At 43.3% G+C, this 21,530-nt stretch overlaps 2 protein-coding genes and 1 non-coding gene across 6 annotated transcripts in view; all 3 read right to left on the reverse strand.

The window, feature by feature from the left end:
- Positions 1-8,573, reverse strand: part of LOC106588853 (protein PALS2-like) — a 99,907-nt gene extending 91,334 nt beyond the window's left edge. For all 4 annotated transcript variants that reach the window (XM_014178336.2, XM_014178334.2, XM_014178335.2 and 1 more), the window contains exon 1: positions 8,472-8,573. The gene's annotated coding sequence lies outside the window, so the exon portion shown is untranslated. The remainder of the gene's footprint in view (positions 1-8,471) is intronic.
- Positions 8,574-11,667: 3,094 nt separating this feature from the next.
- LOC100380778 (pro-neuropeptide Y) lies at positions 11,668-15,406 on the reverse strand. The gene is made up of 4 exons (XM_014178359.2): positions 14,515-15,406; positions 13,907-14,094; positions 12,212-12,301; positions 11,668-11,968 (listed from the first exon to the last, which is right to left on the reverse strand). Exons 1-4 carry the CDS (start codon positions 14,713-14,715, stop codon positions 11,944-11,946), a joined length of 504 nt encoding a protein of 167 aa, XP_014033834.1. The 5' UTR covers positions 14,716-15,406; the 3' UTR covers positions 11,668-11,943.
- Positions 15,407-19,705: 4,299 nt separating this feature from the next.
- trnaa-agc (transfer RNA alanine (anticodon AGC)) lies at positions 19,706-19,781 on the reverse strand. Its single transcript has one exon. It is a non-coding gene; the product is annotated as a tRNA-Ala (tRNA).
- Between the last annotated feature and the right edge of the window lie 1,749 nt (positions 19,782-21,530).

Genomic DNA, 21,530 nt, shown 5'->3' on the forward strand with positions numbered 1-21,530 from the left:
GTATATAGCTCCACATTGATCTGGTACTGGTACTCTCTGTATATAGCTCGACATTGATCTGGTACTGGTACTCCCTGTATATTGCTCGACATTGATCTGGTACTGGTACTCCCTGTATATAGCTCGACATTGATCTGGTACTGGTACTCCCTGTATATAGCTCCACATTGATCTGGTACTCCCTGTATATAGCTCCACAGTGATCTGGTACTGGTACTCCCTGTATATAGCTCCACATTGATCTGGTACTCTCTGTATATAGCTCCACATTGATCTGGTACTGGTACTCCCTGTATATAGCTCCACATTGATCTGGTACTGGTACTCTCTGTATATAGCTCGACATTGATCTGGTACTGGTACTCCCTGTATATTGCTCGACATTGATCTGGTACTGGTACTCCCTGTAGATAGCTCCACATTGATCTGGTACTGGTACTCCCTGTATATAGCTCCACATTGATCTGGTACTGGTACTCTCTGTATATAGCTCGACATTGATCTGGTACTGGTACTCCCTGTATATTGCTCGACATTGATCTGGTACTGGTACTCCCTGTAGATAGCTCCACATTGATCTGGTACTGGTACTCCCTGTATATAGCTCCACATTGATCTGGTACTGGTACTCTCTGTATATAGCTCGACATTGATCTGGTACTGGTACTCCCTGTATATTGCTCCACATTGATCTGGTACTGGTACTCCCTGTATATAGCTCCACGTTGATCTGGTACTGGTACTCCCTCTATATAGCTCCACATTGATCTGGTACTGGTACTCCCTGTATATAGCTCCACATTGATCTGGTACTCTCTGTATATAGCTCCACATTGATCTGGTACTGGTACTCCCTGTATATAGCTCCACATTGATCTGGTACTGGTACTCCCTGTATATAGCTCCACATTGATCTGGTACTCCCTGTATATAGCTCCACATTGATCTGGTACTGGTACTCCCTGTATATAGCTCCACATTGATCTGGTACTCCCTGTATATAGCTCCACAGTGATCTGGTACTGGTACTCCCTGTATATAGCTCCACATTGATCTGGTACTCTCTGTATATAGCTCCACATTGATCTGGTACTGGTACTCCCTGTATATAGCTCCACATTGATCTGGTACTGGTACTCCCTGTATATAGCTCCACATTGATCTGGTACTGGTACTCCCTGTATATAGCTCGACATTGATCTGGTGCTGGTACTCTCTGTATATAGCTCCACATTGATCTGGTACTGGTACTCCCTGTATATAGCTCCACATTGATCTGGTACCGGTACTCCCTGTATATAGCTCCATATTGATCTGGTACTCTCTGTATATAGCTCCACATTGATCTGGTACTGGTACTCCCTGTATATAGCTCGACATTGATCTGGTACTGGTACTCTCTGTATATAGCTCGACATTAATCTGGTACTGGTACTCCCTGTATATAGCTCCACATTGATCTGGTACCGGTACTCCCTGTATATAGCTCCACATTGATCTGGTACTGGTACTCCCTGTATATAGCTCCACATTGATCTGGTACTGGTACTCCCTGTATATAGCTCGACATTGATCTGGTACTGGTACTCCCTGTATATTGCTCCACATTGATCTGGTACTGGTACTCCCTGTAGATAGCTCCACATTGATCTGGTACTGGTACTCCCTGTATATAGCTCCACATTGATCTGGTACTGGTACTCCCTGTATATAGCTCGACATTGATCTGGTACTGGTACTCTCTGTATATAGCTCCACATTGATCTGGTACTGGTGCTCCCTGTAGATAGCTCCACATTGATCTGGTACTGGTACTCCCTGTATATAGCTCCACATTGATCTGGTACTCTCTGTATATAGCTCCACATTGATCTGGTACTGGTACTCCCTGTATATAGCTCCACAGTGATCTGGTACTGGTACTCCCTGTATATAGCTCCACATTGATCTGGTACTCTCTGTATATAGCTCCACATTGATCTGGTACTGGTACTCCCTGTATATAGCTCCACATTGATCTGGTACTGGTACTCCCTGTATATAGCTCGACATTGATCTGGTACTCTCTGTATATAGCTCCACATTGATCTGGTACTGGTGCTCCCTGTAGATAGCTCCACATTGATCTGGTACTGGTACTCCCTGTATATAGCTCCACATTGATCTGGTACTCTCTGTATATAGCTCCACATTGATCTGGTACTGGTACTCCCTGTATATAGCTCCACAGTGATCTGGTACTGGTACTCCCTGTATATAGCTCCACATTGATCTGGTACTCTCTGTATATAGCTCTACATTGATCTGGTACTGGTACTCCCTGTATATAGCTCCACATTGATCTGGTACTGGTACTCCCTGTATATAGCTCCACATTGATCTGGTACTGGTACTCCCTGTATATAGCTCCACATTGATCTGGTACTGGTACTCCCTGTATATAGCTCCACATTGATCTGGTACTCTCTGTATATAGCTCCACATTGATCTGGTACTGGTACTCCCTGTATATAGCTCCACATTGATCTGGTACTCTCTGTATATAGCTCCACATTGATCTGGTACTCTCTGTATATAGCTCCACATTGATCTGGTACTGGTACTCCCTGTATATAGCTCCACATTGATCTGGTACTGGTACTCCCTGTATATAGCTCCACATTGATCTGGTACTGGTACTCCCTGTATATAGCTCCACATTGATCTGGTACTGGTACTCCCTGTATATAGATCCACATTGATCTGGTACTGGTACTCCCTGTATATAGCTCCACATTGATCTGGTACTGGTACTCCCTGTATATAGCTCCACATTGATCTGGTACTCTCTGTATATAGCTCCACATTGATCTGGTACTGGTACTCCCTGTATATAGCTCCACATTGATCTGGTACTGGTACTCCCTGTATATAGCTCCACATTGATCTGGTACTGGTACTCCCTGTATATAGCTCCACATTGATCTGGTACCGGTACTCCCTGTATATAGCTCCATATTGATCTGGTACTCTCTGTATATAGCTCCACATTGATCTGGTACTGGTACTCCCTGTATATAGCTCGACATTGATCTGGTACTGGTACTCTCTGTATATAGCTCCACATTGATCTGGTACTGGTACTCCCTGTATATAGCTCCACATTGATCTGGTACTGGTACTCCCTGTATATAGCTCCACATTGATCTGGTACCGGTACTCCCTGTATATAGCTCCACATTGATCTGGTACTGGTACTCCCTGTATATAGCTCCACATTGATCTGGTACTGGTACTCCCTGTATATAGCTCGACATTGATCTGGTACTGGTACTCCCTGTATATTGCTCCACATTGATCTGGTACTGGTACTCCCTGTAGATAGCTCCACATTGATCTGGTACTGGTACTCCCTGTATATAGCTCCACATTGATCTGGTACTGGTACTCCCTGTATATAGCTCCACATTGATCTGGTACTGGTACTCCCTGTATATAGCTCCACATTGATCTGGTACTGGTACTCCCTGTATATAGCTCCACATTGATCTGGTACTGGTACTCTCTGTATATAGCTCCACATTGATCTGGTACTGGTACTCCCTGTATATAGCTCGACATTGATCTGGTACTGGTACTCCCTGTATATAGCTCCACATTGATCTGGTACTGGTACTCCCTGTATATAGCTCCACATTGATCTGGTACTGGTACTCCCTGTATATAGCTCCACATTGATCTGGTACTGGTACTCCCTGTATATAGCTCCACATTGATCTGGTACTGGTACTCCCTGTATATAGCTCCACATTGATCTGGTACTGGTACTCCCTGTATATAGCTCCACATTGATCTGGTACTGGTACTCCCTGTATATAGCTCCACATTGATCTGGTACTGGTACTCCCTGTAGATAGCTCCACATTGATCTGGTACTGGTACTCCCTGTATGTAGCTGTACATTGATCTGGTACTGGTACTCCCTGTATATAGCTCCACATTGATCTGGTACTGGTACTCCCTGTATATAGCTCCACATTGATCTGGTACTGGTACTCCCTGTATATAGCTCCACATTGATCTGGTACTGGTACTCCCTGTATATAGCTCCACATTGATCTGGTACTGGTACTCCCTGTATATAGCTCCACATTGATCTGGTACTGGTACTCCCTGTATATAGCTCCACATTGATCTGGTACTGGTACTCCCTGTATATAGCTCCACATTGATCTGGTACTGGTACTCCCTGTATATAGCTCCACATTGATCTGGTACTGGTACTCCCTGTATATAGCTCCACATTGATCTGGTACTGGTACTCTCTGTATATAGCTCCACATTGATCTGGTACTGGTACTCCCTGTATATAGCTCCACATTGATCTGGTACTGGTACTCCCTGTATATAGCTCCACATTGATCTGGTACTGGTACTCTCTGTATATAGCTCCACATTGATCTGGTACTGGTACTCCCTGTATATAGCTCCACATTGATCTGGTACTGGTACTCCCTGTATATAGCTCCACATTGATCTGGTACTGGTACTCCCTGTATATAGCTCCACATTGATCTGGTACTGGTACTCCCTGTAGATAGCTCCACATTGATCTGGTACTGGTACTCCCTGTATATAGCTCCACATTGATCTGGTACTGGTACTCCCTGTATATAGCTCCACATTGATCTGGTACTGGTACTCCCTGTAGATAGCTAAATGTATGTGTATTTTATTCCTGTTGTTATACTATTTTTATTTTTATTATAATTTTTTCAAATGCATCATTGGGATGCAAGCATTTCACCGTAAAGTCTACAGCCATTGTATTTGGTGCATGTGACAAATAAAAGAAAATGTGTCATATTAAAAGTCCCAGTGCAGTCAAAACGTGATTTTCCTGTGTTTTATATACAAATTCATGCTGTTCTGAGGACATCTCAAAATTAGGAAGGTGTGCTTAATGTTTTGTACACTCAGTGTATGTCATGGAAAGAGCAGGTGTTCCTAATGTTTTGTACACTCAGTGTATGTCATGGAAAGAGCAGGTGTTCCTAATGTTTTGTACACTCAGTGTGTGTCATGGAAAGAGCAGGTGTTCCTTATGTTTTGTACACCAAGTGTGTGTACTAATACATACACTACCGTTCAAAAGTTTGGGGTCACTTAGAAATGTCCTTGTTTTTTATGAAAAGCTCATTTTCTGTCCATTAAAATAACATCAAATTGATAAGAAATACAGTGTAGACATTGTTAATGTTGTAAATTACTATTGAAGCTGGAAACTGTGGATTTTTAAAGGAATATCTACATAGGTGTACAGAGGCCCATTATCAGCAACCATCACTCCTGTGTTCCAATGGTATGTTGTGTTAGCTAATCCAAGTTTATCATTTTAAAAGGAAAATGGATTATTGGAAAACCCTTTTCAATTATGTTAGCACAGCTGAAAACGGTTGTTCTGATTAAAGAAGCAATTAAATTGGCCTTCTTTAGACTAGTTGAGTATCTGGAGCATCAGAGTTTGTGGGTTTGATTACAGGCTCAAAATGGCCAGAAACAAAGACCTTCTTCTGAAATTAATCAGTCTATTCTTGTTCTGAGAAATGAAGGCTATTCCATGCGAGAAATTGCCAAGAAACTGAAGATCTCATACAACGCTGTGTACTACTCTCTTCACAGAACAGCGCAAACTGGCTACAACCAGAATAGAAAGAGGAATGGGAGGCCCTGGTGCACAACTGACAAAGAGGACAAGTACATTAGTGTTTAGTTTGAGAAACAGACGCCTCACAAGTCCTCAACTGGCAGCTTCATTAAATAGTACCCGCAAAACACCAGTCTCAACATCAACAGTGAAGAGGCGACTCCGGGATGCTGGCCTTCCAGGCAGAGTTCCTCTTTCAAGTGTCTGTGTTCTTTTTCCCATCTTAATCTTTTATTTTTATTGGCCAGTCTGAGATATGGCTTTTTCTTTGCAAATCTGCCTAGAAGGCCAGCGTTGTACGAGATCTTCAGTTTCTTGGCAATTACTCGCATGAAATAGCGTTAATTTCTCAGAAGAATAGACTTACGAGTTTGAGAAGAAAGTTATTTGTTTCTGGCCATTTTGAGCCTGTAATCGAACCCACAAACACTGATGCGCCAGATACTCAAATAGTCTAAAGAAGGCCAGTTTTATTGCTTCTTTAATCAGAACAACAGTTTTCAGCTGTGCTAACATAATTGCAAAAGGGTTTTCTAATGGTCAATTAGCCTTTTAAAATTATAAACTTGGATTAGCTAACAAAACGTGCCATTGGAACACAGGAGTGATGGTTGCTGATAATGGGCCTCTGTACACCTATGTATATATTCCATAAAAAATATGCCGTTTCCAGCTGCAATAGTCATTTACAATGTTAACAATGTCTACACTGTATTTCTGATCAATTTTATGTTATTTTAATGAACAAAAAAAAAAAAAATTCTTTCAAAAACAAGGACATTTCTAAGTGACCCCAAACTTTTGAACGGTAGTGTGTATATATATACAGTACCAGTCAAAAGTTTGGACACACCTACTCATTCCAGGGTTTTTCTTTATTTTGACTATTTTCTACATCGTAGAATAATAGTGGCGACATCAAAACTTTTACAAAATAGGGCTATCTTCTGAATACCATCTCAACCTTGTCACAACACACCTGATTGGCTCAAACACATTAAGAAGGAAAGAAATTCCACAAATTACCTTTTAACAAGGCACACCTGTTAATTGAAATGCATTCCAGGTGACTACCTCATGAAGCTGGTTGAGAGAATGCCAAGAGTGTGCAAAGCTGTCATCAAGGCAAAGGGTGGCTACTTTGAAGAATCTCAAATATAACATATATTTTGATTTGTTTAACACTTTTTTGGTTACTACATGATTCCATATGTGTTATTTCATCGTTTTGATGTCTTCACTATTATTCTACAATGTAAAAAATAGTCAAAATAAAGAAAAACCCTTGAATGAGTAGGTGTGTCCAAATGTTTGACTGGTACTGTATTTATAAAAGACAGAGAGAGAGATCCACACTATAAGGTTGGAATAATACTGTGAAAATGTAAAAATTATGATTTGGAGCCGTTTGAAAAGACTGCCTTACATTTCAGCCTGTTCTAGAGGTTTGAATTTTGACATGAGCTGGCAGTAAATGAGTTAATAGACCAATAAGAAAGAGCATTCCAAACCTCTCTGGCAATAACAGCTAGTTTTCAGTTTTCCCCTCCCCACAAAATTCTTGCTTGGGAAATTGGTCTTTGCTAAGAAGCTATGTTACTTCTTGACCATTTTAACTGAAAACAATCACAGTAAGGTACTTAATTGTTACCCTGAAATGATTTTATATTGATATGAAAACAGCTGCATTGGACCTTTTAAGATGGACTGATTGCAACCCTCATCCCCCAGTATGTTGCTTATTTACAGGGGTTACCCACAATCCCCTCCACCTCTAGAACCAGACCAGACATAAAAATACCCAAATAGCACGAGTATAAATCCAGCCTAGTGACACCATGACCCAAAAATTACAACTGCTTACAGGCAAAAGGTTCATTCACCTAAACCTTTTTATAGTCAATGATATTCTCAAATTCAGATGGTCATCAAAGTAGTGACAGACAGGATTCTACACTCCACTCAGACAAATCAATAGGATGGGTCTACTGCCCTCTGCCTCGGGCCAGACTCTGCCATGCCAAGGCTATACCCGACCCGACCCACGTCCATTCACGAGCTCAGCACAAATAAACAATGCCTGATTGTTGTGGTCAACAAACAAACAACCGTGGTTTGTCTCGTTCCCTGCCTGGCACGGGCATGTATAGCCTATCTAATCGTTGTACGCTACGCTCCTCTTCTCAATACAGCTCATTTTCTCTGCTGGTGTGGTGCGGGATTTTAGAATGGGATAGTGGGACTGCCTGCCACTTCCTCGCGCGCGCACGTCCTATCCGCGGCACGAGAAATACACGCACAGATCCAGTTACCGCACATAGAAATCGATCGATATCCGGGAAATAACGACTGGGCCTACAAGTGGTCCACATCCGTGCCAAATTACCGGGTCGTTTTTGCTGTCAATTGTTCGCGATTACGGTGAACTCGTCACACACGTGCGGCCATTTTTGTTACCCATCCAGGGCATTGTAGCCGGCAAATTTGGAGAGTATTACTTTATAGCCTTTCACATAGTCAAGATACTGTAGAGAAAAGGTATAGAATAAGCACTCAAAGCATGAGCAAGGCAATCACATTGGACGAGCGGTAAGCCCTTCCCAATAAATATCCTAGACACACACACACACACACACACACTAGGCAAGCACATAGGGCTGGACTTCCTTACGTGCCTAAGTCCATCTTTGAGACCAAAAAGTCCGCTTTTCCTTCCACATAAAGTTTCTCTCCAGAATTAACTTTAATCGCCCATTCTAAGCCATGTCTCCGGGCCGTGACTTACCGGTAATTGTGTATGTAAGTTGGCGGTGATCCTCTGTGGCTGTCCCGGTTGGAAATTCAAACCCCCTTAGCTGTCGTGGTCCCACAGCTAACTATCCGTGAATACACAATGTCAATCAAAACATTAGACCGCGCCCTTACTGGTGACGTACGTCGGAGATGGACGAATCATAGTCGAAGTCCATCCCCCACATCCAACGATGGATAGATACATTGTAACCATTCAGAATAAGAACGACTTTAGAATTGAATGTTAAACATTGTGATTGTTTCATTCCCAACACTTCAGTCATGGGAATAGATGTAATAGCCTTGCCTATCAGTCTACATGTGTGAAGTAGGCTGTGGAATAGGCAACAATGTTATGTACTATGGACCATTACAGTAGTAGACAATGGCGTGTTGAGTTGATGGAATTAAATTGTGTGGGAATTATAAAATTGGATTAACTAGAAATTAGAGGGCATGATTAGGAATTTGGTTTCTATGCAGCATTTGAGACTAGCTGTAGTAATAGCCTGTTGTAATAGCCGGTAGTAATAACCTGTAGTAATAACCTGTAGTAATAGCCTGTTGTATTAGCCTGCAACCATAGACTGTAGTAATAACCTGTAGTAATAACCTGTATTAATAACCTGTAGTAATAACCTGTAGTAATAGCCTGTTGTATTAGCCTGCAGTAATATCCTGTAGTAATAGCCTGTAGTAATAACCTGTAGTAATAACCTGTAGTAATAACCTGTTGTATTAGCCTGCAATAGACTGTAGTAATAGCCTGTATTAATAACCTGTAGTTAATAACCTGTAATAATAACCTGTAGTAATAGCCTGTTGTATTAGCCTGCAGTAATAACCTGTTGTATTAGCCTGCAATAATAACCTGTAGTAATAACCTGTAGTAATAACCTGTAGTAATAGACTGCAGTAATAGACTGCAGTAATAGACTGTAGTAATAGCCTGTAGTAATAACCTGTAGTAATAACCTGTAGTAATAGCCTGTTGTATTAGTCTGCAGTAATAGACTGTAGTAATAGCCTGTAGTAATAACCTGCAGTAATAGCCTGCAGTAATAGCTTGCAGTAATAGCCTGTAGTAATAACCTGTAGTAATAACCTGTAATAATAACCTGCAGTATTAGCTTGTAGTAATAACCTGCAGAAATAGCCTACAGTAATAGCATGTAGTAATAGCCTGCAGTAATAGACTGTAGTAATAGCCTGTAGTAATAGCCTGTAGTAATAACCTGTAGTAATAACCTGTAGTAATAGCCTGTAGTAATAGCCTGTGGTAATAGCCTGTGGTAATAACCTGTAGTAATAACCTGTAGTAATAGACTGTAGTAATAGCATGTAGTAATAGCCTGTAGTAATAGCCTGCAGTAATAGCCTGCAGTAATAGCCTGTAGTAATAGCCTGTAGTAATAACCTGTAGTAATAGACTGTAGTAATAACCTGTAGTAATAGCCTGTAGTAATAACCTGTAGTAATAACCTGTAGTAATAACCTGTAGTAATAGCCTGTAGTAATAGCCTGTAATAATAGCCTGCAGTAATAGTCTGCAGTAATAGCCTGTAGTAATAGCCTGTCGTAATAACCTGTAGTAATAGCCTGTAGTAATAGCCTGCAGTAATAGCCTGTAGTAATAGCCTGTAGTAATAACCTGTAGTAATAGCCTGTAGTAATAACCTGTAGTAATAGCCTGTAGTAATAGCCTGTAGTGATAACCTGTAGTAATAACCTGTAGTAATAGCCTGTAGTAATAACCTGTAGTAATAGCCTGTAGTAATAACCTGTAGTAATAGCCTGTAGTAATAGCCTGTAGTGATAACCTGTAGTAATAACCTGTAGTAATAGCCTGTAGTAATAACCTGTAGTAATAGCCTGTAGTAATAGCCTGTAGTGATAGCCTGTAGTGATAACCTGTAGTAATAACCTGTAGTAATAGCCTGTAGTAATAACCTGTAGTAATAGCCTGTAGTAATAACCTGTAGTAATAACCTGTAGTAATAGCCTGTAGTAATAACCTGTAGTAATAGCCTGTAGTAATAACCTGTAGTAATAACCTGTAGTAATAGCCTGTAGTAATAACCTGTAGTAATAGCCTGTAGTGATAGCCTGTAGTGATAGCCTGTAGTAATAACCTGTAGTAATAGCCTGTAGTAATAACCTGTAGTAATAGCCTGTAGTAATAACCTGTAGTAATAGCCTGTAGTAATAACCTGTAGTAATAGCCTGTAGTAATAACCTGTAGTAATAACCTGTAGTAATAGCCTGTAGTAATAACCTGTAGTAATAGCCTGTAGTAATAACCTGTAGTAATAACCTGTAGTAATAGCCTGTAGTAATAGTCTGCAGTAATAGTCTGCAGTAATAACCTGTGGGCTAGTTTTAGTTCAGAATTCACCATAACAAAAATCATATCAGTCAGAAATATTCAGTCATCAAAACTCATACAATTTTAAATGACATCTCTGCTTTCTCCTCTATTTCCCTCACCTTGTCCTCTTTTATCTGTCTCTAATATTTCTAGATTCCCCTCCAATAGCAGTCTACTCATTCTACACTTGTTGGTATGACAATAATTCGATGTTGACTTGATGTTGGGTAATATGACAAAGTGTTACCAACACAGGAGGTTGGTGGCACCTTAACTGGGGAGGATGGGCTCGTGGTAATGGCTGGAGCAGAATCAGTGGAATGATATCAAATACATAAAAGACATGGTTTCCATGTGTTTGATGCCATTCCATTCGCTCCGTTACAGCCTTTTTTATGAGCCGTCCTCCCCTCAGCAGCCTCCAATTATAGTATACAATTTTGTATACCTTTTTTCATCAACACTATGTAAGAGGCTTTAGGCTTTCTACAGGGAAGCTGCCTGGCTAGCTAGCAGCTACTCTGATTTCAGGCCAGGTTACACCTTCACCTCGTGTTAAATGCAATAAAACATATCAACCACAAGAGTGCGTCCTTAGCCACCAAATTGCAAATTGTCCAGAAAAGAGTTGAGTACAAACTGGTTTCTAATACCTCTCCAGGGATTGCAAAGATGTGTGTTGTGAATGTCCACATGCACATCATTTAAAGACGTACCATCTCTTCAGTATAATGTACAAAGCCAGGAGGAACCTTCATTTCCTCTCTTGGCTAAACACTCATTTGAAATAAGTTTATAATAACAGCAAAGTAGATCCATTATATAATTAATATTTAATAGCACAGTTTTACCATACAATCAATAATTCTCTCCCCTGACTTACCAATGTACAGGTGACTTAAATAAGACTCTGTACATATGCAGTTAGTTATCTGGCACAGGAGTAACCTCTGGATGGAGGATGGGGAGAGGGGGATGGTAGGGTGCTAACTGGGGTTGTTAGGATGGGGCATCGGCCATGGTGAGGCGGCCGTGTTGTTGAGGTCAGTATATTGTCGTGGCGATGGTAGGGTGCTGGGCGGGGACAGTGACACGGTTACCACAACGACGGTTCATCATACCTGGGGAGGAACAAATCAAATGACAATTATGTGCAAACTGCCATGAGACCAGAGGAACAGATCCATTCAAATAGTGTTTTGTTCAGAATGTCAATGTCTAGGGACATGCATGCAATGCACTGCTATAAACAGTGGATCACTCACACATATACCTGCCTACACTTTACTCACTACAAAACATTAGTTACTCACAGATGTACACACACACACATCTGTGTGCACACACACACACAGCGACGGTACCTGGACTGTGGGAGCGTATCTGTGCTCTCCTTTAGCAGCAGGTCTGAGATCAGTGAATCCAGTGTGTCAGGGCTGGACCTCTTCCCATACCTGCGAGAGAGAGAGCGAGAGAGCGAGAGAGAGAAAAAAAAGAAAAAGAGAGAGAAAGAAAGAAAAAGAGAGAGAAAGAAAGAGAGAGAGAAAGCGAGAGAGTGAGAGAGAGAAAAAAAGAAAAAGAGAGAGAAAGAAAGAAAGAAAAAGAGAGAGAAAGAAAGAGAGAGAGAAAGCGAGAGAGTGAGAGAGAGAAAAAAATAAAAAGAGAGAGAAAGAAAGAAAGAAAAAGAGAGAGAAAGAAAGAGAGAGAGAAAGCGAGAGAGTGAGAGAGAGAAAAAAAGAAAAAGAGAGAGAAAGAAAGAAAAAGAGAGAGAAAGAAAGAGAGAGAGAGCGAGAGAGTGAGAGAGAGAAAGAAAGAAAAAGAGAGAGAAAGAAAGAGAGAAAGAGAAAGCGAGAGAGACAAAGATGTCATGAGAGTGAAACAGGAGATGGTGAGACAGGAATTTCATACTTCTCATTGACTAAACTTCAAGAACTAGACCTTCTGTGCTACCCACATGAGATAACTGACCCCACTATAAATGTTCTAGAGCCAATATGAATGTAAGTCTGGTTATTGAGACCTGTCCTTAAAGCCCTTCTGTATAACAATAAATTATTGTTTTGTTGGTTGTCAACTCTGCTCTTCTAATGGAATTTGTAATGACCCTTTCCCACTCTTAACATCAACACTCTAACAGAAGAAACACATTCACAATACAAGCTGAAACTGTTAATGATTGTAGCCTTTGAATCTAAGCAGGGTTCTTCCTGGTCGGTCCCTGGATGCCAGAACAGATGCTGCTGGAAGTGGTTTTGGAGGGCCAGTAAGAGGCGCTTTTTCCCCTGGTAAAAATAAATACAAATACAACTATTCCCCAGGTTGTTGCTGTAAATGAGAATGTGTTCTCTGTCAACTTACCTGGTAATAAATAAATAAAAGAAGACTAATTTCACACTGAGATTTGTGAATAGAGTGTGACTGAACGGAGGGTGAATAGCCTTATATGTGGTATGACGCTAATTAAGCATCAGTGGGGTACTGCTGTGGAATTAAAGATGGAGTTTCATATAGACAACACAGAGCATACTTAACAAGTTTGCCCTGGTTTAATGTGACGCTTCTTTATTGTTTTAGTCTCCTTCTATATTATTTTAGTCTCCTGAATTCATGATTGGATTAGTTGGTATTTGGACTAGAGCAAGAAATAACACCATTATTAGACATACAAACCAGCTACACATGGGTTAATTCACTTTAAAAGGGTCCCACATATTTAGACCCCAAGATGGTTAGTTGAGTTTCTAGGTTTTAGATGTACAGTAGTCTGATATATAGTTTGATATTAATCATTTGATTACTTCACTTACATGTTTTTGCTGTTTCTTTGAAGTGCTCATTTGTAGACCTACAGCACTTTCAGGTTTGGGCTGTAATTTGTTTGTATGAAAGGCGCTAAAAAAAATACGTTTATAATCACAGTATCATTATGTTTTTTTTCTGAATTAGACCTATGGCTTACTCATAAAATAATATCTAAGGATATTCACAAACAAAACGTTCAGCCTTATCATTTCTTCATTTAGAACACCAGTTTGTCAGACCCGGGTTAAAGCACTCACCTCTGCCTTGTAATGAGGTTGATGTAATGTCTGAGAGCGGAGTAATACTTGGCAAGTTCCTCCGCCGGCGCATCTTCGCCGGGGTTTTCAGGTTTGACCGGGTAGCCTTCCGCGAGCGTCCCGATGCATATAAAGGTCCAGACGAGGAGAGTCAGTGCGCCCAGCCAGGTACCCAAGTTAGGATGCATCTTTAAGGAATCGTTGAGGAATCAAAAGAGAAAAATATCAGAAAACTACTTTACACCATATTAACCATTTCATTGTCAAGGCTCTGAATTGCTAAGGCTATGAAATCTTATAAAATGTATACCATGGAAAAGTTGAGAAAGTCATGTTCCCTACCTGTTGTCGACATTACCTGAAGGATACCTTATACTGATATATTTTTGTTGTTTAAAATGTAATTTATATTTATTTGACTTCCTCAGATGAATTGTTTAAACATTTCAGTTTCAGTGAAGGCAGTGAAATTGGTTGATAAAAGCTTTATAGAAAACCCTTTAAAACCTATAGGCCTATGTATAGAAAGGTTAGACAAAAAGGTTACAAAAATGATACTAAACTAATCTTGTTTAAAGAATGCCTATAGGTGTAATAGAAGTACTTACACTGAGTTGAGGGTTTAAAGGATGGTTTAGATAGAAGCTGTCCTCAGGCGTATTCTGCTCCTGTGCGTTCTGGAGGGTACCCACTGATGGGGCGCGATTTTTATAATGCGCAGCGCAATGATGGGCAGGGCGAGTCAAAAAAGTCTCCAAATCACCATTACGGAAAGGTGCACGGACAGACACGTCACTGTAAGCTGTCATCGCCCATTTTAAACAATATTTATGATTGCTTGAAAAAAATCACAATAGCAGTGGAAATTAATGTAATTTTTTCTCTCTCTCAAACGAATACATTTCACTCAGGAGTGGAATAAACTGGGCTGAAGCGACATGGCACAGATCCAAGACCAATTTATAACGTGATGATTAGGATGGACTGGGAGTTTGATGACACGACACTGAGATGTGCACCCTCAACAAGAGAGGGGACTCATTGAAATATAAATTCAATTATCATTTACTTTTGAGTTGTTTTACAGATCTTTCATCTGATCTCATGAACTTTCTATTTTTTTCTCTTCTGGGTTGTCAATGTCGACAGAATTGTCTCACTTTGGGACATGTGTTTATTGTTTCTAAAACCTCATTAAATGCAGCACGCACTCACACACCCAGCTATACATATCTTTTATTTCCCGCATCTCTTGTTTGTCCTCCTCTCTTTTGTTTTACTGACAATCAAATGGGATATTCTTTCTGTCACCCGCATCTCCAAAAATACATGTGATAGGATTTGACTAGATATCATTAGCTTCCTATCTTTCTTTCCTTCAGGTTTCTTTGTTTAAAAAAAAAGTTGTTCCGAGATTTCTTTTCTGAATATGTTTTCATGCTACTGTAAAAAAAAGTAATATAGAGTGCCTTCGGAAAGTATTCAGACCCCTTGACGTTTTCCACATTTTGTTACGTTACAGCCTCATTCTAAAATTGATTTTTTTAAAATGTTTCACTCATCAATCTACACACAATACCCCATAATGACAAAGCAAAAACAGGTTTTTAGAAATGTTTGATAATTTGTTAAAAATAAAAAATTGAAGTATCACATTTGCATACAGTACCAGTCAAAAGTTTGGACACAAATCACCTACTCATTCAAGGATTTTTCTTTATTTTTACCATTGTAGAATAAAACTGAAGACATGAAATTATGAAAAAAAAATGGAATCATGTAGTAACCAAAAAAGTGTTAAACAAACCCAAATATATCTGATATTTGAGATTCTTCAAAGTAGCCACCCTTTGCCTTGATGACAGCTTTGCACACACTTGGCATTCTCTCAACCAGCTTCACCTGGAATGCTTTCCTCACATATGCTAAGCACTTGATGGCAGATTGTGGAGGACAGGTCATCTGATGCAGCACTCCATCACTCTCCTTCTTTGTCAAATAGCCCTTAAACAGCCTGGCGGTGTGTGGGTCATTGTCCTGTTGAAAAACAAATTATAGTCCCACTAAGCACAAACCAGTTGGGATGACATGTCGCTGCAGAATGCTGTGGTAGCCATGCTGGTTAAGGGTGGCTTGAATTCTAAATAAATCACAGACAATGTCACCAGCAAAGCAGCCCCACACCATCACACCTCCTCCTCCATGCTTCACGGTGGGAACCACACATGCAGAGATCATCCGTTCACCTACTATGCGTCTCACAAAGACACAGCAGTTGGAAGCAAAAATTGCACATTTGGACTCAGTCCAAAGGACAGATTTCCACCAGTCTAATGTCCATTGCTCATGTTCTTGGCCCAAGCAAGTCTTTTCTTCTTATTGGTGTATTTTAGTAGTGGTTTCTTTGCGGTAATTCCTCTGAACAATTGATGTTGAGATGTCTGTTACTTGAACTCTGTGAAGCACAAATTAACTTTTAACAAGGCACACCTGTTAATTGAAATGCATTCCAGGTGACTACCTCATGAAGCTGGTTGAGAGAATGCCAAGAGTGTGCAAAGCTTTCATCAATGCAAAGGGTGGCTGCTTTGAAGAATCTCAAATACAAATATATCTTGATTTGTTTAACACTATTTTGGTTACTACATTATTCTATATGTGTTATTTCATAGTTTTGATGTCTTCACGATTATTCTACAATATAGAAAATAGTAAAAATAAAGAAAACCCTTGAATGAGTAGGTGTGTCCAAAATTTTGACTGGAAGTATTCAGACTCTTTACTCAGTTCTTTGTTGAAGCACCTTTGGCAGTGATTACAGACTCGATTCTTCTTGCGTATGACGCTACAAGCTGGCACACCTGTATTTGGGGAGTTTCTCCCATTCTTCTCTGCAGATTGTCTCAAGCTCTGTCAGGTTGGATGGGGAGCGTCACCGCACAGCTATTTTCACATCTCTCCAGAGAAGTTAGATCAGATTCAAGTCCGGGCTCTGGCTGGGCCATTCACGGACATTGAGAGACTTGTCCCAAAGCCATTCCTGCATTGTCTTGGCTTTGTGCTTTGGGTCATTGTCCTGTTGGAAAGTGAACCTTCCCCCCAGTCTGAGGTCCTGAGCGCTCTGGAGAAGGTTTTTATCAAGGAATTCTCTTTACAACCTCAGGAGGCTGAAGAAATTTGGCTTGCCACCTAAAACCCTCACAAACTTTTAAAGATGCATAATTGAGAGCATCCTGTCGGGCTGTATCCCCAACTGCAACTGCACTGCCCACAACCACAGGGCTCTCCAGAGGGTGGTGCGGTCTGCACAACGTATCATCGCGGGCAAACTACATGCCCTCCAGGACACCTATAGCACCTGATGTCACAGGATGGCCAAAAATATCATCAAGGACAACAACCACTCGAGTCACTGCCTGTTCACTTCCGCTACCATCCAGAAGGCGAGGTCAGTACAGGTGTATCAAAGCTGGGACAGAGAGACTGAAAAACAGCTTCTATCTCAAGGCCATCAGACTGTTAAATAGCCATCACTAGCACAGAGAGGCTTCTGCCTACATACAGACTTGAAATCATTGGCCACTTTAATAAATGGAACTCTAGTCACTTTAATAATGCCACTTTAATAAAGTTTACATATTGTGGCGTACAGCAGGTCAGCCACCAAGGGGAGACTCGTCGAGGCCTGGTGACAGACGGAGTCTACATTACGAGGCGATGGCTCCCTCTGCTGGACATGCCAGTTCTCAACGGGCTCTCCAGCCAGGACTAATTGGTGCTGATTGTGGTTGGTGAGTAATCAAGGGCTGATTGCTCACCAGCTGGACGAGTCCCATACAGCTGCCAGAAGGGCAGCACTCGGGAGAAGGGACTGGGGGAAGAAAGATTGCTTCCATATAGTTGGGGACGGTTCCAGAGATAAAAGGAGGGAGCTCAGTTTTTGTTCCCCACAGGATACAGCAAGACCCGAAGCCCAGAAGACGGTATCCCTCATGGGGGGAGACCTATTCTTTTCTTTTGGTTTGTTATTCAAATAAACACCCTTGAAACCGAGCTAATCATACTCTGTCCGTGTCTGATCTGTGTAAACATTTTGACCAAACCCCCTGGTCTGCCACAAGTGGTGGAGAATGCGGGCATTCTGATAATGTGGTCAGATCAGGGTTGACATTTACGCAGCATCAGCATGGACGAGTTGATAGCTCAGTTCGTCCGGGCCCAACAAGCACAACAGGCGGTTCAGGAACGAACGCTGGAGGAACAGCGGCTTCAAAACGGCCGCTTCATTGAGGAAATCAGGAAGCTACAAGGAGGAGCGTCTACTGAATCACATCCAATCCAGTTTTTAATCAAGCTAACAGAAGATGACGACATCGAAACATACCTCTGAACAGACAGCACTACGGGAAGGATGGCCAAGGCCAAAGTTGGCAAGTCTGCTGGCTCCGTTCCTCTCTGGGAATGACCAGAATGCGTATTGGGACCTGAACGACGAACAGGCGGCTAACTACGATGGACACAAACGGGAGATACTCAGCCGCTACGGGTACAGCCTGGCCCATCGGGCTCAACCTTTCCACAACTGGAGGTTTGTAGCCGACGCATCCCCCCGAGCCCAGATGAGTGACCTACTGCGCGTCACCAGGGCATGGCTCCTAACCGACGTATCCACCCTTGCCATCCTAGACAAAGTGGTACTGAATCGCTTCTTATGGGCGCTACCCCACGACATGAAGAGGGCAGCGAGTCTATGCGTGCCCCAGACCTTGGAGGGCATCCTGGAAGCAGTGGAGACGCATCAGAACACTCAGGCCCTGCTAAGTGGGAGCCGGGCCGAGTCGGGGACAGCCCCCCCCGCTGTGTATCCCAAACCGACAGTCAGCAGGGCCAAAGGATCACAAACCCGTGGAGAGATGGCTGGGGTAGGGCCAACGCGTCACCGACGACCCCAGGTAGATGGAGACCAAAGGTGTTTTGAGTGTGGCACCCAGGGGCACATTGCCTGGAATTGCTAGGCTCGAGAGGAGTCGATGCATCAGCAAGCCCCGGAGGCGAGGTGGGTCACGCAGTGAACTACATCACTTCCGGTTGGGCGCACCACGAATCAACTGCACCCATGGTCCCGGTGAAGGTTGATGACACCACACGGAAGCTCTATTAGACTCCAGAAGTATGGTTATGCTCGTAACTACGAGCCTGCTGAACCAGGGGACCGAACATGGTAGGGAGATGTCCATTTCTTGTGTTCACGGTGACACAAAGCGGTATCCAACCGTATGGGCCAACATCGTGACGCGACAAGGGAACTGCCAGATGATGGTGGGTGCCGTACCAGAGTTGCTGGTACCTCTCCTAGTGGGACGAGATTGTTCGCTGTTTGCCTCTCTGTGGAGGCATGAGCTGAGGAAAAAGGTTCGAGCCGGCCGAAGACGAGAGCGAGGACGACCCATCGCCTGTGCAGCCCGGAAGCAAACGGTTGACCAACCTGTATCTACGGGTCCGGAGTCAGAGGGGGCGCCAGAACCCGAACCCCCTGGGGAACCACTGGAGGAGGAGCCCAGCATCCCCCTCCTCAATTTCTAGGGGCCAGTCGAGACACCCGCTGGGGGCCAACTGAGGGGACAATTTGGGACTGCCCAGTGGGAGGATACGAACTTGAAAGCCTCTGCAGCCCAAGTGATAGCGGTCAATGGACAGCTACATTTACATTTTTTTTACATTTTTGTCATTTAGCAGATGCTCTTATCCAGAGCGACTTACAGTAGTGAATGCATACATTTCATACATTTTTTTCCGTACTGGTCCCCCGTGGGAATCGAACCCACAATCCTGGTGTTGCTAACACCATGCTCTACCAACTGAGCCACACCGGACCGGGGGTGAGTGACTGGCAGGGGTGAGTGACTGGCGATACCCCCATTTCCAAATCAAGAATAATCTTTTGTATCAGGTGTCGCGCCAACAGGGGGAACTTCGAGAGGTATTGTTGCTGCCCTGACGCTATGTGGGAACCGTTCTTTAGCTGGCTCAAACCCACCTGTTGGGGGCGCACCTGGGAATGGAGGAGACCCGGGAACGGATCGCCGCCTGGTTCCACTGGCCCGGGATGAGGAGGGCCGTGGAAGACTATTGTCGCAGCTGCCCGCAGTGTCAAATCACTGCCCCAAAAACCCACTTCTGAAACCCATTGGTCCCCCTACTGATCATCAGGGTTCCCTTTGAACGCCTCCCCATGGACATAGTGGGACCCCTGGTAAAAAACAGCATGAGGACACCGGTACATCCTGGTAATAGTAGATTATGCCACCCAGTATCCCGACACCATTCCCCTACGGGTGGCGGTATCCAAGGGAATCGCCCGGGAGCTGTTCCACCTCTATAGCCAGGTGGGCATCCCGAACGAGATCCTGACAGACCAAGGTACTGAGTTTATGTCCCGCCTAATGAAACATTTGTGTGGTCTCCTGGAGATCAAGTAGATCCGGACCTCCGTCTTTCACCCACAGACAGATGGGCTCGTCGAGCGGTTCAATAAAACGCTCAAACAAATGCTGCGGAAGGTCATCAAGCAGGACGGGAAGAACTGGGACCAGCTACTACCCCACCTAATGTTCTCAATCCGAGAAGTACCTCAGTCCACTGGCTTTTCCCCTTTCGAACTCCTCTACGGCAGGAGGCCACGCGGCCTACTGGACCTCGGCCAAGGAGGTGTGGGAAGCCCAACGACCCCCTTACGCAGCGTGGTAGAGCACGTGGAGACGATGAGGGAGCGGATGACAGCCATATGACCAGTGGTAAGGGAACATATGGAGAAGGCCCAATGAGCCCAAGCCCAGGTCTACAATCGGGGAACCCAGCCCCGAGAATTCCCGGTGGGAGACAAGGTGTTAGGTCTAAATCCCCACGGCCGAATGTAAGTTCCTGGCAACATGGCACGGACCACATGAGGTGATAGAGAAGCTGGGACCAGTCAATTACCACGTACGGCAGCCAGGGAGACGGAAACCCCAACAGATTTACCACGTGAACCTGTTGAAGAAGTGGCACGAGAGGACAGCCTTGGCCGTGTTATGGTCGGGACCCAGGACGCCAAAGGTACCAGTGCTGGTCCCGAGCAATGAAGACCTCGACCTGGCCCAGAAGCAAGTGCTCAGGGAGCTCGTCTATCGGAACACGGCGGTGTTCCCCCGAGAAGTATATGGTGCAGCCCCATCGTGTTGGTGCCCAAACCGGACGGTAGCCTGTGCTTCTGTAATGATTTCCGGGGTGTGAACGACATCAGTTTGTTCGACGCCTACCCCATGCCGAGGGTGGACGAGCTCATCGACCGATTGGGAAAGGCCCGGTACATCAGCACCCTTGACTTGACCAAAGGATATTGGCAGGTACCGTTGGCAGCCTCCTCCCGGGAAAAGACGGCGTTTTCGACACCAGAGCGAATTATATCAGTACCGGGTGCCCCTGTTCAGTCTCCACGGAGCACCGCCCACATTCCAGCGCCTGATGGACAAAGTACTTCAACCCCACCAGCAGTACGCAGCAGCCTATTTGGATGATATCATCATCCACAGCCAAGGTTGGGAAGAACACCTGACGCGCCTCCAGGCAGTGCTGGACGCGCTCA

Source organism: Salmo salar, chromosome ssa27 (assembly GCF_905237065.1).
Source record: "Salmo salar chromosome ssa27, Ssal_v3.1, whole genome shotgun sequence".
Taxonomy (NCBI): Eukaryota; Metazoa; Chordata; class Actinopteri; order Salmoniformes; family Salmonidae; genus Salmo; species Salmo salar.

Excerpts from the sequence above, each read along its gene's own strand:
- LOC100380778 (XM_014178359.2), bottom strand. The coding sequence starts at position 14,715 with ATGACAGCTTACAGTGACGTGTCTGTCCGTGCACCTTTCCGTAATGGT. Across the intron at positions 14,095-14,514 it reads CTTTAAACCCTCAACTCAGT|ATGCATCCTAACTTGGGTAC; the intron begins GTAAGTACTTCT and ends GATTCCTTAAAG. Across the intron at positions 11,969-12,211 it reads GATACGCTCCCACAGTCCAG|GTATGATGAACCGTCGTTGT; the intron begins GTACCGTCGCTG and ends GTTCCTCCCCAG.